The sequence below is a fragment of the Aquarana catesbeiana genome, linkage group LG05 (assembly GCF_042186555.1).
Source record: "Aquarana catesbeiana isolate 2022-GZ linkage group LG05, ASM4218655v1, whole genome shotgun sequence".
Classification (NCBI taxonomy): Eukaryota; Metazoa; Chordata; class Amphibia; order Anura; family Ranidae; genus Aquarana; species Aquarana catesbeiana.
This window is the reverse complement of record NC_133328.1, coordinates 587,104,037-587,116,245: the sequence shown is the minus strand read 5'-3', so window position 1 is coordinate 587,116,245 and position 12,209 is coordinate 587,104,037. Positions and strand designations below refer to the sequence as shown.

General features: G+C 40.8%; 1 protein-coding gene across 6 annotated transcripts in view; it reads right to left on the bottom strand.

Annotated features, from left to right (window-relative positions):
* The window catches only part of OXR1 (oxidation resistance 1), an 830,701-nt gene that overhangs the window by 26,087 nt on the left and 792,405 nt on the right, over window positions 1-12,209 (bottom strand). For 3 of the 6 annotated variants that reach the window (XM_073632143.1, XM_073632144.1, XM_073632146.1), the window contains 3 exons: window positions 10,735-10,815; window positions 2,516-2,641; window positions 492-644 (listed from right to left, as the gene is read on the bottom strand). In XM_073632143.1, coding sequence (XP_073488244.1) covers window positions 492-644; window positions 2,516-2,641; window positions 10,735-10,815 — 360 coding nt within the window. The remainder of the gene's footprint in view (window positions 1-491; window positions 645-2,515; window positions 2,642-10,734; window positions 10,816-12,209) is intronic. The other 3 variants (XM_073632145.1, XM_073632148.1, XM_073632147.1) reach the window with 1 other exon arrangement.

Sequence of the window (12,209 nt, the reverse complement as noted above, 5' to 3'; positions counted from 1 at the left end):
GCCGGAATCCCTATTTAAGGTGTTTTTTCTGTCTGCTTGTAATGTCCTCTGTGAGCTCCTGAACCTTTCCTATTCCCCTTCACTTCTGTTTGTTTGGATCAAGCAGTACACGTTAGTTGTCATTGTATGCCCTGCACTATGCACAGTGCAAATCCCATAGTCCATAGTCTTTAGTCCATCTCCGGAGTGAGCAAGAGAGGATGGCAAAGTTCCTACAGTGAGACAGAAGGCAGCTACCTTCTAACAGGAAGTTGGATCAAGATAACAAAAACGTAATTTTGGGATTTGGAGGAGGCTAGGAGCAATAGAAGGTACTACACTGGCATCACCACTAACAATCTGCAACTCCCACAGTGCAGCTCACAGTATGTGTGACGGACAGTGGCTGCATATGGTTATGCCAATACATGCACCTGAATTGAAAGTTCTGGGATCCTGCTACTGTGATGTGCATAGCCATACTATCGTCAAAAGAGAAAATAGGGAGTTACCTGGGCATCACTGTCTTTAATCACCAGGAGGACAGGAGTGTCTAATCCCAGCATTGTCCTGTACAGAGTCTTCAGACTCATCCCATGCTTTGCTGTACTGTACACAAGTGTCCATGGGTAGCCAATTGTGCGAGGTGGGAGGTGCTTTGTGAGCTGTTGGAACAGTCAAATCCAGGTTACAATGCACATACAAAACAAATTTACAACGCAAGTGGAGAAATGATAACTAGAACATAACTTTTTTTTTTTTTAATTGAAAAAATTGCTCTAAGGTTAGATAAAGGAAATAGTTTCAATCTAAAAATAGTCTCTCTATAATATCTCCCTAAACCATACAGACAAAATAAGGATTTTGCCATAACAGTAAAACCTTTTTCCTGGAGATCATTGGAGAGACACAAAGTTATATTGAAGGATTGGACACTGGCAAACAAAAAATAAAATTAAAAAAAAATCTCAGGAGAACCCCTTCTATTTCTAGCATGTCTCAGTTTGGGCGGAGCCGACATTTGTGACGTCATCACGCACCTCAAAACCCAGAAGTGGCCTGCCTCAATCCTGAGACCAACTGTTTAAAGTACTAAAGGTTTTATTTTTATCTTAATAAATTGTTTGAGTTTTATGGATTTACACTATGTGGTTTCCTGGCTTTCCTTTCATCACAATGGTGGAGTCCATGACTCTGGAGTGACGGAAGCCAATGCAGGAAGAGATCATCCACATATACATATGTACAGGCCTACTTTGACTTCTTATATGGAAGTCAAAGTGTTCTGTAAGCGTGTTTTGGACCTAATGGTGAAGGTGCACTTGAGTGGGGCTCCTCTTTGGTTTACCTTTCCTGCATTGGTTCATGGTGAAGATTTAATTTTGCCCTTAAAGGGGTCTCTTCCAGAATAAAAAAAAACTTTGCGCTTTGAAGAATATTTATTTGAAATTACTTCACCTGGGGGACTGTTAACAGTATTTTGTATGATTTTGTTTATTTACACGTTGGATTATAATATTATTCAGTGATGTATATATACACTAATTAGAGCTGCACTTTGTTACCAATGTCTGTTTGTAGCAAGCAGTACCAAGAGCAAGTTGGGACCTGTGACCATCAGTGGAATGCAAGGAAAGGATTTAATTTTAAATACATGTTATTTTGGCTTTCTGGTTCAGAAGCAATTCCAATGTGTGGAACGGTGGCCCCTGTACCCCTTTGGAGAACCAAGGTTAGATCCCCTAGTATCAACAAGGCCAATAGGGAAGGTACACGAGAGGTTCCTTTGCAAGGAGTAGGCAGGGAATAGCAGGTAGATCTCCTCACCAAATAAGCAAGGAGGAATACAGATCCAATAAAACTGAGGACCAATCCCATCTCCCACCTATCTGTAGAGGAGATTTCCAGCAGTCAGTGTCCTCTGCTGCTTAGCAGCACACAACAGATAATTACTGGTTAAGTCTCATCAGAAAATATGTCCCTGGGCATGTTTAAATGCATCACTTTTGGGTTTTTGATATGTACTTGCACTTTCAGTGCCAGTTAGGTGATCCGAGAAAAGATTTAAAAAAAAGGGGGGGTGCCTTGGTGAGGAAGGCCCCTTGACATCCCACTCTCCTGCAAGAGTTGAGAGATGGGCACCTCTATGGCCAAGGATGAAGGACATGAGGGAGAAGATGCTGTAGACCCTTCTACTAGTTAAAACTGTCTGCAGTGAACAGTTTTTAGCACAAATTCTTGATAAAGCAAGAGCCAGCCAATCATGGAGGCATTTAGCTCATCAGGATAGTGTAGTTCAATGGGCCTGTGGCGCCTGTCCTTTCCACAGGAGGTCACCTGTTCCACAATGGGGATGCCACGAGAAGGCAACAGGTTGGATGGACACTGGAGCCAACACCCTAAGGAACACTTGGTTTGAAAGCAAACACTGGAATGCTCCCAACACAGAACCCAGTGCCTAAAGTTCAATTTCAATTGCAAAAGAACTCTGCAAGATGAAGCAAATCGACGTGCCACTAAAATAAGAATAGCCCACCTTTTCTATTTGGTCAGTTTGTAGAAGCTGGCTAGGGTCACTGAGGTTTGGTCTGAAAGCTTCGGGCTCCAGGTCACTCTTGATGCTTGTCGCTTGCTTGGCGTTCACATCCTCCCTTGTGGTAATCTTTACAAGACAGGTGAACAAAGAAGTTAATAGAAGCAGCAGGACACACAAAGATGAGATGACTGACTGGCTAAAATCAATATATTTCAGAGTAATTGCCATGATTGTGTGATTATCTTTCTGTGTAGTGGATTCTGGTCAAGAAAAGAACATATTATATATTACCCTGCTACTGAGAAAGTCTCAATTATTGGACAATTTTAGAGCAATATTACTAAAAAGCTTTTTTTTTTTTCTTTTCTTTTTTTTTTTTTTTAATACTTCTTTTTTTAATGTCACCAGCTTAAGGGAACAGATTGATGGGCTCTTTCTTACAACTCATAATAACCAAACACGCATTTGAAAATAACCATACTAAACTCTCGGCAGATATGAAAGAGACACAAATTACTACAGCCTAGTATTTATTCCTACCCAATTAATTTATTTTTTTTTTTTCTGCAAGTAGTGTTTGCACATACATCTGATCTGGTCCCTGTACTGTAGAGCTCAGAGAAAGGCAGAAGCAGCACAAAGGAGCCAGTTAGTTGTGCTGCATGGTAAGGGGCATGCCGACAGAAGGAGAGAGCAGAGTGACAGATAGGTGAGCACAGTCTGCTGCTTCTCATTTCACTGTCCAGTCACAGGCTTAAGAAAGGACCAGACCTGTAAGCGTTACTTAAAGCGGAACTTCAGTCATTTTTTCATCTTTCCATCTATTAGATCTTTTGCCCTTGTTGTTTTAACTTTGGATAGTAAAACATTTTTTTTCTGCCATTCAATACTTTATACAGCCCACTTCCTGTTTGTCTGGTAAAAAGCCTAGGCGTATGACATCATGCACAGCTCGCTCACTGTGAGAATTTGCCAGGAAGGGTGGGAGGGTGGAGGGAGTCATGAGAGGGCCAATGAGAGCTGCAGAGCTGGAGGTGTGTGTCTGTGTGAATCCAGGAAGTGAACAGGCAGCAGCTTCAGCTGACCACAGTTATAATGGATGCAGCCAGACTCACTGGAGGGAGATTTCTGCAGCATATTTGGCAAGTATAGAATCACAGTATATATAAAGTAATATGCAAAGTGGTTGGAGGGACGCTTCAGAATGGCAAAGATGTTTTTATTACAAATTATGTGTGCAGACTGCAGTTCCTCTTTAAATGCAGCAGAGATAACTTAAGTGTGAAGTTAAAGATATAATTATTCAGCATTAGTATATGGTTTGAACTTTGAAGATTAGTTTACAGATCTGCGTAGAACTGAATTCTATGTAATATCGGTGGATATATGTGTAGTAGAGGTCAGTCATGTGCAATGTACTCTGAAATACAATACATTGAGAAAGTAGGAGATTTTTCACACTGCATGCAATGAATTTACGGACTCCATGCCTAAAGAATGCCCACTCCTTGCTACAAACTCCTAACAGACCGTGTGACAATAGTACAACTCTCTTGTTGGATCTTTTATTTTAAATACACTCAGCACTGTAAAGCTATGAAAGTGAAAAACTCAATGAAGCACAAAGAAATAGAACATCAATTTAACACAAACAGCTAACAACCTGTATGCAGATCTTCCTTGGAAATAAATTCAATAAAGGAAAACAAACACAATAAAATAGATCTTAAAATTTTAAAAATATATATTTGAATATCCAATGTAAGCTTACATTAACTTTGATGCCACTTTCATGGACAATATGGGAAACCTATATTTTATTTATGCACATACGCTTTCAAAGCTTAAAAGGAACTTATAAGACATGTTTGTGGCTCAAACAAATTTAGGGATTATATGTATGGGCTCTTAAAGCCTTGGCTACTATGCTGTGGCTTTGCTATCCTCACCCCAGATGGCAACTAGGACAATCTGTGTTTACGATCAGATATTCTCACTATGACCTAGTATGTCACAGGGCCCACCTACCTCAATCCCAAGTATGTGCCAGTGGGGAAACGGAGGCTTCAGGTTGCCAAAAGCCAGCCCAGTTATAATCCAACTTTTCCACTGCAAAAGCCATTTTTTTTTAGGTTAAACCCCTAAGCACTAAACGGGTTTAGCCCCAAAAGGTTTTAGGAGCACTGGGAAATCACTCATACTAAGATATAGCATGCTTAATTCACTTCAGTTTTAATGGCTAGCATTATCCAAGGCTGAGAAGCTAGTATGTTTGAGGGCTATTCGTAGATCTCAAATATTTTGATAATTTTCATATTTTATAAACATTTATAGGTATATTTATGTAGAATATGAAATGGGTATTTCATTTCCTTTAAAAGGCCCATTTCACCTTAAAGATATAAATAAATTAAAAAAAAAAATCACTGTGAGGTCAAGGTGTCCCAGTGGTGTAAAACACGTGGTCAATGTCATGCTTGTAGGTCAAGCTCTGCTTCTCCAGAGAAGTTCAGGAACAAAACAAGTTCAGGAACAAAACAAGTTCTGGAACAAAACAAGTTCTGGAACAAAACAAGTTCTGGAACAAAACAAGTTCTGGAACAAAACAAGTTCTGGAACAAAACAAGTTCTGGAACAAAACAAGTTCTGGAACAGAAGCTGGGATGCTTTGAGCGTTGAGCATACTCTCAGCATCATCATATGAACTGGTGCTCTCTAAGGATGAGCTCCGGCGTGTTCGCACACTCCACGTGCAGAGCCCGCCAGGAAGTCGGCACGGCGCTGCGCTAATCACAGGCAGTGAGACATTTCATGATCTCTGCAGCCACACATCGGGAAAATGTCTCCCTGCCGGTGATTAGCGCAGCGCCGTGCCGACTTCCTGGCGGGCTCTACACGTGGAGTGTGTGAACACGCCGGAGCTCATCCTTAGTGCTCTCCTTTGTCAGGAGGAACAATGTTTTTTACATTAGTAGAGCCCCTTGACTGCACAGAATTTTTTTAAAAGGTGAACTTGGCCTTTAAAACAGAGTTCATAAAAGGGGGCAAATGTGTGCAAGAATGCAGCTGGTATAACAACACTTAGTAGATAGATAAAGACACTGCTTTGTAGTAGGAGGAGCGGATCCAGATACTTGCAGCTTTATGATTTTCAGGAAACTGGGAGTTACAAAAGGCACCAACTGATAGTAGCTCTGAGGTTGTAGGTCGCTGATGGGGATACAGATGCTGTTGTTTACTTTTCACATGGCAGGAGGCCATTTTTCCTACAGGTGTGGTCACACTGTAAATTAGTAACCTAGCAGCAGTCCAATTGGTTCTACTTCCCATATATTTTTTTATTGTAGTCTAAGCCATTGGTCGAAGGCATTCCAGTGGAGTATATTCAACAGACTGTACAATCTGTAAAGTAGTAACCTAGCAACAGACCAATTGAACAGGTTCAATTTCTCTATATGTTTAATGTAGTCTGAACTATTGGTCAAAAGCATTCCAGCAGGAGTATATTCAACACGAGAGTGAAATCTGAAAAACAGCAGTTTCCTTGTTCTTGCCATATAACAGACTCTCTCAACCTTATATGCCAACAGAACCCTTGAAATGATTTTCATGTTTGGGGGAATCCGGCTAAAACCAATTCATTGGGTAAATGTGAAAATGCCTCCTCTTTTATTGGCCAGTGGAAAGAATGCCCCCCCCCCCCCTACACTGGTGGTCAGAATTCCACCCTACAAGAGAACTAAAATAATCATTGGTATGCAGCTGGCCCTGCCAAGTGGTGCTGGCCCAGAACTATGCAAGCACCATCAACGTGGAGGTCAATTAGCTACTTCTCAAGGAACTTCTAGCAATCTCTGGAGAAACCCCCCTAGGGTTCCACATAGCCCTGGTTGAGAATGGCTGTCATATAACCTTAAGGCAGACTAGAAATGGAGTTTGAAACAAATATCAGGATACGCTATACGCAGTGAACATTTGCAAACCTGATGAGGTCTATCAGTCAATCATGCAATCTGCTGTCAAGTTGTAGATTTAATCACTGGATAGAGCATAGTTAAACAATTACTGAAAGACAACTCTACAGTGTGAACTGGAGCCACCATTCTATTGTTCTACTGCAGCAACATTTCATCTTGCTCCGAGTCTGGGACACACAAGTATACACCTCTATCTTGCTCCACAGGGTGGCAGCGCACAGAACATTTGTAAATTATACGCCACCCAGTAAGATGAAGGCCCCCTGTTTATAATGGCCGATCTGAGAAAGGTGGATAGAAGAGGAGGCAATTTTTTACATACCCTACTGCACTCATATGATGTGGAGCAACACACTGTCAATATGCATGGATTGATACATTTTGAACGTGTGAAGCATCTATGGGAAGGGTAGACTGGGCACTAAGCTGGGAAAGTTTGCAACTTCCTGACCAGCAAGGACCTTTATTAACCACTTGCTTACTGGGCACTTAAACTGCCCTCCTGTCCAGACCAGTTTTCAGCGCTGATGCACTTTGAATGACAATTGCGCGGTCATACAACACTGTACCCAAATGAAATCTTTATCATTTTTTCCCCACAAATAGAGCTTTCTTTTGGTGGCATTTGATCACCTCTGTGGTTTTTATTTTTTGTTAAAAAAAATGTAAAAAGACAGAATTTTTTTTTTTTTTTTTTTATTTATTTTTTTTAAATAAAATTTTGCAAACAGTTAATTTTTTCCTTCATTTATGTATGCTGATGAGGCGGTACTGATGGGCACCAATAGGTGGCAGTGATGGGCACTGATGGGTGGCAGTGATGGGCACTGATGGGTGGCAATAATGGGCACTGGTTGGTTACACTGATAGGCAGCACTGCTAGGTGGCACTGATTGGCACCACTGGTGGGCATTGATAGGTGGCACTTGTGGGCATTGATAGGTGGCACTCATGGGCATTGATATGTGGCACTGGCAGGTGGCACTGGCAGGGGGTACTGGTGGGCACAGATGAGGCAGAATTGCCTCTTCCTCTTCAGGACCGATGTCCCTTGCACATAAGCCGGTGGTCGGCTTATACCAAGCTTTTGTTTACATCATGTCATCAGCTGTCATTGGCTGACAGCTGATCACGTGGTAAGGGGCTGGGATCGGCCCCTTACTCGGATCTGTGATCATCTGAGTCTCAGTGACTCGGTGATCACAGTGCACGCCAAAGGAGAGGACGTCATATGACGGCCTCCCGTAAATTTAGGTCCGCGCTGTGGCCGTCATTCGGCTATAGCTCGGACACCAAGTGGTTAAGAGACTGAGTTGCACTCATTGGATTGCTCTGTAAATCTGTAAATATAAAATAAAAAAAAGTGTCAGAGGAAAATATCTGACTTGCAAGTATGACCCAGAAACTAATATTCAGCATGAAAATATGGCACTTGGGTGTTGTTGAGGACTATCTACATACAATAGTGATCTCATTAGTACAATACATGCTGCAATTTTATCAACATCTACAGCAAAAAGGTGATTTACATTGTTGCTGCACTCCTCATACAGTGCAGTAGGATTGTCCGTACACATGGCTGGTCATTTCAATTAACACAAATGCAATGACAGCACACCAGAAAAACACACACTTTGTGAACAGAGTCAGCAGAATCAGCTCAACTGTGAAAGCATTTGTGCTGTAAGCACTGAGTACCATGATCCAGCAAAAGACACAGAATGATGAATTGCTGCATAAATGTAGAACAGAATAATGTTGTTTAGAATTTGCTTTCATCAGTTGGCAACTGAAATTCTAAAGAAAATAAACTAAAATGATCAAAATCACCCAAACGTCACACGTGAAAATGAGACGCAAGACAAAATTCTGGGACTTATTAAACAAAAAAAAACAAAAAATTAAACATTAAAAAAAAAAAAAAAAAAAGAGACAAACCAGCACACACAGAGAAAAGTTGTCATCACCGCAAAAGCAAAAAGAGGAGACAGATAAAGAGAGATAAAACAATTTAGCTTTTCTAAAAGAGCCCCCAGCAAGCTGTGCTGAATATTTCAAGGTGTGCGAGATAACGTGTATGTGTTAATGGGCCAGTAAACTTCAATTACCTAAAAGAGCAACCCATAACAGGTATATATGTAAAAGTTTAAGAACGCAAGTTGGCTAGACAGCAAATGGCACATTTTATTGTATCCTAGGTTTGCTTGCCCCTTGGCCACTAACCCTAAAAAAACACAGCTCAGCTGATATGCAGGATCTGTTCACAGATACCTACACAAACACTTCTGAAAAGTTTTGGAAATCTGAAATAAAATAATTTGGTGAGGCATCACTTGCATAGCTGGCTGTCTAATATTCCCACTGGCAGAATATGGTGTTGAGTTTTTTCCCTCTCCAAAGTTGAACTTGAAGCACTATTTGGACAAGGTTGGACAACCGGCAGCATATAGCTACACAGAAAACCTTACAGGGAGTCTAATGAAATACATGGACCATGCCTGTGAAGTGATAGCTCTATGAATGCCATACTAATCCTCTTGAGTTGGGGGGCTCCAACTTCACTGGATGTATACCACTCCAAGGTCATGACTCAATAGGTAGAAAAGGCCAAGGGTCAGCATGGCAGCCAGGAAAACTAACAGGCAGGCCTTTAAATATTTTGTCTACTTTTCCAAAACTAGGAAGGCTGAGGTGCAAATAAGTTGACCTCCTAAACCAGAAATCTCACCCTCCAGGACATTTGAGAAATGTCTGGTGGCCCTGTCTGGAGGCTGGCTGAAACAAGCAAGGTAAGATCTGATACTTTGTTGCCAATGCTTACTGTACCTCAATTTTTACTCCATTGCAGGCCTACTCAAAGTATGTTTTACAGAAAGAATGGCTTTAGGTTTGGAACCTAGGAAGAATTTAGATTTATAGAGTGATATAGTATATTTATATGGAGTTGTATCTTGGGCCTCCACCTGGGGGTGCCGCCTCTGGCATGCTTTGTCCTTTTATCCTTTTTTTTGTTCATGTTTTGTTTTAGTTTCAGTGCTATATTAAATTTTCTTCCGGGTGGATTATGTCCTTAAAGTGTTACTAAACCCACACCAGTAAAATCTGTCTGTATATATAGAATAGCATGCTTGTTATACTCACTGTGAACTTAAGGGGTCAATCCTCTGTATTGTGTAAAAAGGCTCTTTGATCCTGTATGGACAGATCCTCCCCCTCCTGCAGGGTCTGTCTTGGCACTGCCAGATAAGACACAGTGAGGCTAGTACTGCTGCACATGCTCAGTTTGGTCTCTATTGCTGGAGAGAATATTTCCTGTTTGTAGTGAGCTTTTCAGATCACATAATATTGACACCACACATGTGGGTGTGTATACAGATCCTAAATGACAGTCCAGTCCCTCCCTCCACCTCTATGCCCAGTACCTAAAAAAGAACACAGTGGGTGGGATGTCACATATTGATGGATGATCCGCCTCCCATAACAGCATAAGGACACAGGCTGTAGTGGAAATGTCCTCCTACCTGAAAACTCAGCACTCAGGCACACCCTGCAATTTATCACATGACTGTGGTATACATCAGCCAAAAAGGTATATAGTGGCCGGGGGGGGGGGGGGGGGGGGGGGAACCATTTTTATACTACTGGGTTTAGTAACACTTTAAAGTTTACCTTTTCCCTCTTTTTTTTAAGTGTCAAGCAGGCTTCATAAAAGGTTGGTCTGAGTTCCAATTTAGAGTCATTTGCGTTTAGGAAATCTTACTCTATTGAATGTAAGTAAACCGCTTATATCTTATTTTGTTATTACACGTTTAGGGGTAGACTTGCCTGATTTAAACAGAAAATGTATAAAAAAAACTCAAAGAAAAATAAATAAAATAGCTTTTGGTAAAAATACATTGGTAATATGTCATTATAATCATAGTTAGTGATGGTCTTGAACTCAACTGTCAAGAAATCCCAACAGAATTATTGGACAGTAAAATAGTTCCCAAATACAGGTTTTACCTGTGCATGAAGTAATTTGCCTGAAGTTTTGCTTTACATATCTTAGATCCTCTATAGGAACAGAATTTTATATCTAGATCTATATATTTATAAATTTTATCCAAGCCAACTCGTGTTCGATTTAGTGACCCATTAAAGCCTACACCATCCTGCAGCAGCTGTTCTAGGTCTCACTAAAGGGCACTATGACGCAAGAGGCTGCTTTCCTGGAAATGGGGTAACTACTGAAGAGGGCACCTTGAGACGTCTGCAGAGAGTGCGCAGTTCTTCAGTATTTAGGGCATCGATCCTGCGGTGGTACTCAGCCACTGACACTACCTGAATATGGAGACAGGAAGACAATAATTCTACTAATAGCAGAGGAAAGAAACAACAAAAGAAAGTTAGAAAAAAGCAACAGAAGCAAGACACGGAGAAAAAGAAAACCGCAACATAATGTCTGAGGAATGGTTAACATTTATAATACTGTATTAACAATGAATGCCAGAACATTCATGCAAAGAATCCAGTTTCTGGCATTTGTGGACATTTCACAAAATCTGCTGAACTGCTGTTTCTGGGAATGAGAAATTGTGTCACAAGAATCAGACATATAACACAGTCTCCAAAAAGTAGACATATGTTAGAAGAAATCAGTTAACTTAAGACAAACAAAAATTATGTAATGATATTACAAATCTTGCAAACAAAATGACAATGCATTTAGGAATATCTGACCATCAAATTCACAACGCACCAAATAATGGGAGTTCAGATGTTTCCATTGAAGGATACGGTTATTGTTACAAAAGACATTTTAGACAATTGTGCACTTCCAACCTTGTGGTAACAGTTTTGTGAAAAGGACCTTCTCTGTCCCGGGGGGTGCACCCCTGAGCACAGAGCCAGCTCCAGAAAGACAGTGGGGGTTCATTTACTGAAACTGGTGTGCCCAAAATCAGGTGCAGCTCTGCACAAGAACCAATCAGCTTCCAGGTTTTAATGTCAAAGCTTAATTGAACAAGCTGAAGTTAGAAGCGGATTGGCTACCAAGCACAGCTTCATCAGAGTTCTCCAGTAAGAGTAAATCTCCCCCATTGTTTTCATTATTTCTGCATGCTGGTGGGTAAGCAGCCCAAACTAACAGCATCTCTTTTGCCCTTCTTCTGAAAACCAAAAAGATTAGAAAGGAACAGAATCTCCCTGAGGATAATTTCTCTTACATACCAGAAAAAAATATATATTGCTGGTCCTTGACTTTTATAGCATTTGAAAGGTTTAAATCAAATAGTGGACGTGGCCTTCAAAAAAGGGGCTCCTGGTGTGTAACTTTTTTTCCTTATAAGTTCATTTGCTTAAATTGTGCACAATAAGTTAAATACTTCTAATGGAATTTTCCTGCTCAGTACAAAAAAGATGCCATATTTATTTTGTTAAAGGTTTGTTTGCTCATCAATCGGAACACTTCTGAGAAGCCTTGAAAGCTGATCTGCAGCCACGCCAATAAAATTCTTAGATTTATTGTGGCCGGATATGTTGTGAACCCCTGTGAATTCTATGGTTTTGTATCTGAACTGACTTTCAAGTTTCCCTATTGACAGCTCATGCAGGGCAGTAGGGGAATGTTTGTGGCCAATGTGTCTAGAAGTCCGAGCAAGTTAAGCCGGCCATAGACAATTCGATACAAGCCATGTATGGGGTACAACCAGTCTGTCAGATTTTCACGCAATTAT